Here is a 5295-nt window from a genome sequence, read left to right as displayed (position 1 = left end):
TTTCCTTTCCTTTCCTTTCCTTTCCTTTCCTTTCCTTTCCTTTCCTTCTTTCCTTTCCTTTCCCTTCTTCCTTCCTTCTTTCCTTCCTTCCTTCTTTCCTCTCCAAACAATTCTCTCTTTTTTTTTCATAATGTCTACTTCTTTAAAAAAAAATTAATAACCCAAACACCACATGCTCAGAGTGCTCCTCTGCCCTCTACGAAACAAAAACCCAACCCAGTTCTTTGGGGGGAAATAAACTCCCACCTACATGGGACTTTCTGCCAGTCACCAGGGAGTTCTCCGGCTCGCCTTTGGCCTACAGCTTAAAGCCTACTCCGCCACACACAGATCGCGGAGAAGGGGAGTGGGAAGCCTAAAACTAAATAAAACAGAAGAAAACAACTACATCAACAAGAACAACAAAACCTCCAGGAGGAAGTGGTGAGACCAGATGGCTGCAACGGCCACTTTGCAGCTTCCAAAGTACCTGCACTCCTCCAGCAAACCTCGGATAAGACCCAAACGTGGACGTAGGAAAATTGTAAGAAGGAACGAAGTAAAAATCAAACCAAAGCGGGTGTGCGACAGGCGATGTCTGTGCGGTGTGTGTGTGTGTATAGTCCTCACCGCTTACATACGTACACAACACAGCGTAACTCGGTTTCCACCAGAAGTTACAAGACAGCAGCCCAGTTGGGATGTAAAGCTTAATATCGAACAGCAAATGAAGTTTGAAGGGGAAAAAAGCCATTGTCAAAGGAGATGCCTCACTCTGTATCGGGATAGACGAAATGGGCACACGCAAACCTCCTACTAAATGCATGTATGTGTATGCCACACATACCATAATTAGCCCCAGCCCCATTTCGCCTCCGCCAAAAGTTCCCTTTGGGATTATAGATTTGAGCCCCTCTTTGCCATACTTTAAATTCCCCAGTTATGAGGTACACGGATTTAGGATTAAGAAGAGTGTGACTTTTCAGTCGTTTCTGCTTCCCTCTTTGCAGGATTATTTGGAGAAACTAGAAATGGTGTGCAAGGCATTGAATTTTAAATCCGCTTTCCGCAGCTGCTTAAGAGATTCTCGGGCGCGCAGTGTCCAGCGTTTGGAACTGTCTCTCGTTGGACCGCGCGGCGGAGGGGAATTGCACAAATTCGTTGTTAGAAGTAGAACAAGGAGTTTCGGCATCTCCCCCTCTCCTAGTTCTCCACCCCCTCCGCCCTTCCCCCTCCCCGCTTACTTGCCCTCCTCTCCGCCCCACAATGGTGTCTGCGGAGTAGGGGGGGTCCCCAATTCGTACGGACAGATCTGATGAGCGTTCGGCTGTCTTGCAAACAAGCTGTAAAACCCAGTCACCAAAATAATAAGCACTAAAGGGACGGAAATAGTTCTCTTTGTAAAAGGCTCAGGATCCCTCTGCAAAGAGCTAGGTCAAAAACACCGAGACTCAACAAGAAGTACATTTTTAGAGAAAGGGGAGTTGGTGCTTCCTAGGGGCTTGGGAGGATATGAAGACTCCCCAACCTTAGCCTCCCACTCCCCCACTTCCCACCCCAGGTCTTCCAGGATTGGGGAATCCGCTAAGAACCTGGCCGGCGATTGTACCCACTTGTTGATCCCGCCGGTTTGCTCATGCTGACAGTCCTGCAGTGAAGGGGCTTGCTGGCTCTGATCAAGTCTCGGCCTGTAGCTCTCTCTTCTCTTGGGTGCCTCTCTCCCGCCTTCGAGCCTCTGTAGTTGTGACAGGTGGATTTTGACTGCTGTGTGTATGTGTGAGTGTGAGTGTGAGTGTGTTTTCCCCTGGGCTGTCAGAATTCGTGTCACTGTGGAAATTTAAGCATCTTCGAGTTTCTTCCCGGCTCTTGCAAACATGCAGCTTCTAGGAATGTTTCTTGGTACGGACAAATACATGGACAGACACATAGACAGGCAGACAGACTGAAAGAAGTAGGGAGAAGGCGTAGGGGGAGGAGGCTTAAAGGACAGTCATAGATACAAAGATTATTTTTTTTCCTCGGGAATCCAGAGGAATTCTCTCTCTCTCTCTCTCTCTCTCTCTCTGTCTCTCTCTCTCTCTCTCTCTGTCTCTCTCTCTCTCTCTCTGTAGACTGCGGGCAAACGTATACAGACCGCTTGATCTTCTAAGCAAATAACGACAAATCACAACGTCCGAGTTGCAGAAGCAGCTGAGCTTGGCGCTGCCCAGAAAGAAACTCCAAGCCTGAGAGAGAGGTTCTGGCCGGGGGAGAAGGCTTCCGAAGAAGCGGCGCCTCGGCTTCCAGCAAGGGAATGGCACCAACCAGCAAAGGTCTCCAGAAGTTCATTGCACTGTGACTTTGCGTCTGGAGCTCCGGGCTGGATTCCCTATAATACCTCCAGAGCAGCTCTGACAGCAGCAGTAGGGAGGGGAATAGGGCGTCCCTTGCCCACTTAGCTTTTCCCTGCTTTTCCCCCAACTCCTGGCGGGGTCTGACGTCAGCTGTGTGCTGGGAGGGGGCGAAGAAGGGGGAGGGGGTTAAATGCTAATGATATTAATGAACCTCCAAGCGGCTTCCATAGAAAATGCAAGCGCTCGGGGAGCGGATTTGCAGGGAGTGTGCATTATATGGGAGTGTGACTTGGGTGTATGTGTGTGCGTTTGTTTTGTGCTTCCACAGTAATAAAAGTGAATTATGATTATTTTTTCTTGGGGAATGGGTAAGGGGGAGGGGATACTGGGGCTTCCTCAAAATGCTCTTTTTCCACTCCTCGGGGGCTGCGAGTGAGATCTGTTATGTGAGAGCTTGTGTGTGTGTGTGTGTGTGTGTGTGTGTGTGTGTGTGTGAGCGCGCTCTGGACTTGGCCTATGTGAGCTTGGTTCATTCTGTGCCCTGTGTCCCTTCTGTTGAGGGTAAAACTTGCATCTGACCCGAGGTGAGTAACTGTTCATTTTGCAACTACCTGCGGGAAGTTTTGGAGGCTTGCAGGCATGTATTCTGGCCTGGACTAGGATATTGGGGTCACACAGGGAAGATGAAGGGTGGGAACAGGAAGCTGAAGGGGAAGAGCCTGTCGGTGCCTAGTTTCTCTTTTTTGCAGTAGGTCTGGGACCAGGGTTGGTGGTGGTGCTGGTGCTGCTGCTGTTGGTGTTTGTGCCTATTTCCTGACCCACTCCTCCCACTTAGGTGCTTTCTTTTTTCCCCAGAACAAAGATAGGCCCATCCCTGCCAGAGGGACCAAAGCATCCATTGCCTTCACCTTTTTTTTTTTGTCCCTGGGGGGGGAGGGAGAACAGGTGTGCGTCAGAGCCTGGCCCTCCGACCTCCTCTGCCCATCCAGAATTGAAGCATTTCTCGGCTGGAACACCCTGTGGGTCCCCACCCCCAGTTGCTGCCTCCCCTAGCCCAGTCCCCCCTCCCCACGCTATTCACCCCGCCTTCCACCTGGAAGAGAGGGAGGGAGGGGTGGAGCGAGGGCTCCCAAGGATCATTAGCCGTATCCCACATCTTTATTAAGAGATTAATTCTCTTTTAAACCCTGGGGGAAGATCGAACTTGTCCAAAGTGAGCTTGTTAACTTCTCGGGGCGTGGGCTAGGCCTCGGGTTGAAGGTCACGGATTCTGTTTTCTTCTACTTTCCCTCACCTTCCTCCTCCCTACCCCTTAGTTGGCCCCCTTGGCTAAGCCCTGTAAGGTGACCAGTAGGGGGCTGTGTGAGCTCCTGGAGATCAAGCTTCCCAGTCCCTTCCCGCCCACCCCCACCCCCGTACCTTGGGCTCGGGTCTCCCGAACTCGAGATCCAAGGGGTGTGAAGTTGGGCGGAGAGGGGCGGTTCTTTTGCTTTGTCTAAATCTGTCACGTAGGTCAAAGCATATTTTATTCCTCGGGATTCTGGGACAAATTCCTGACTTTAAAAAGTGTGTGTGTGTCTGTGTGTGTGTCAGTTGGTTTTGGAAAAGCCTTAATAGGTGAACTCCCTTGAGAAACTGGAGCAGTGAGCGCCCCTTATTCAGCCTGAGTCAACATGTGACATTAAGTTTCTGGACACAACAGACTGAGAAAACACAGCCCTAACAGACAAGAAGTATTTATACGTGTGCAAAGAGAGCAGCCTGGATTGTTAGTCGGAAGACTTGGGTTCAAATCCAATCTATTTTTATGACCTCGGTCAAGTCACAACATCCCTGTGCCTATAATTCTTCATCAAAATGAGGGAGTTGGTCCAAGAGACCTCTCAGGTCCCTTACAGATAGAAACCTATGATTCTGTGATCCCTTGTAGAGATGTAGGGAGGGTTATGACCAAAGATTGCATCCGGTAATTATTTTCATTTTGGGGGCCCGAGGAGGGAAATGTTGGTGCAGCCTACTAGTATCAAAGTTTTTAGTAGGTATAAGAGGATCAGGTGAAACGACAGCCCACTTGCTAATGCCTTCAAGTATCTTTATTTAAAGAGAAAGGAAAATCTGATATGCTGAATCCAGCCTGAGCTTTTTGAAAGGGGCCACTAATATAGCCAAACACCAATGCAGTCACGAACCCCACTCATAAAAGTCCTGACACTGAAACTTTAAAGAAAGCCACAGAGCTCGAAATCTGGAGCATCTGGGGCTAAGGAATACCAGTTTCATGCCAAAGTTTCGTTTGAAAATCTTGGTTCTTGTTTGAGGGGATTGGACCAAATGACCTCTCCCAGCTTCAAATCTGTGACATGCGTTCTGCCGAGCTCTACAGAGGCTGCAGCAGAAAACCTTACTTACTACACATTCCTAGTTCCCTCTTACACCCAAAGTCAGCAACACCACCCTCGCCTCCACTATGCCCTAGGTCTTCTGGGCAGCTGACTCTCAAGGTCGGAAAAGAAAAGTCATAGGTGCTGAGATAGAGACTTTTTTTTCTTCTTCTGAGTAATCTGAAGGAAGAATTTTCTCTTTCTTGGTACTTAACAAGCGCAAAGAAGTACAGGGGTAAGATTTTTCCCCACCCCCACCCCCAGTCCCAGCCTGCGCAGCTCTAGCTCCTTCTTAGAGGTTCTGAATGAAATGAATTCAACTGCACCCTGGGAGAACCATTGTTTCTCTGGGTAGGAGACTCTTCCTGGCTTGGCCTCAATGGTTCGCTTTCAAGAGCATTTTGGGCGGTGGTCACAAGCTCTCTCAACTCCTAGATGGGAGTGTTGCTGTCCCCCTCCAGTTAACCTCAGTCAACCAGGACGTCTAGGAAAACTCCACCGAGGAGAAACCACCCCAGGCAACACAAGAGCTCCTGGGGTTCCTGTAGCTTTCGGCCTACTCTAGTTTCTTGTTGCTCTTTCTCTCCCACTGTGTGTCTAGG

General features: G+C 49.5%; 1 protein-coding gene across 1 annotated transcript in view; it reads right to left on the bottom strand.

Annotated features, from left to right (window-relative positions):
- Positions 1-1617, bottom strand: part of NR2E1 (nuclear receptor subfamily 2 group E member 1) — a 28440-nt gene extending 26823 nt beyond the window's left edge. The window contains exon 1 of the mRNA XM_027856859.1: positions 1593-1617. Coding sequence (XP_027712660.1) covers positions 1593-1617 — 25 coding nt within the window. The remainder of the gene's footprint in view (positions 1-1592) is intronic.
- Between the last annotated feature and the right edge of the window lie 3678 nt (positions 1618-5295).

The sequence above is a fragment of the Vombatus ursinus genome, unplaced genomic scaffold, assembly GCF_900497805.2.
Source record: "Vombatus ursinus unplaced genomic scaffold, bare-nosed wombat genome assembly UNPS02000582.1, whole genome shotgun sequence".
NCBI classification, from domain to species: domain Eukaryota; kingdom Metazoa; phylum Chordata; class Mammalia; order Diprotodontia; family Vombatidae; genus Vombatus; species Vombatus ursinus.
Note: the sequence above shows the minus strand (reverse complement) of the source record. Positions and strands in the feature narration are given on the sequence as shown.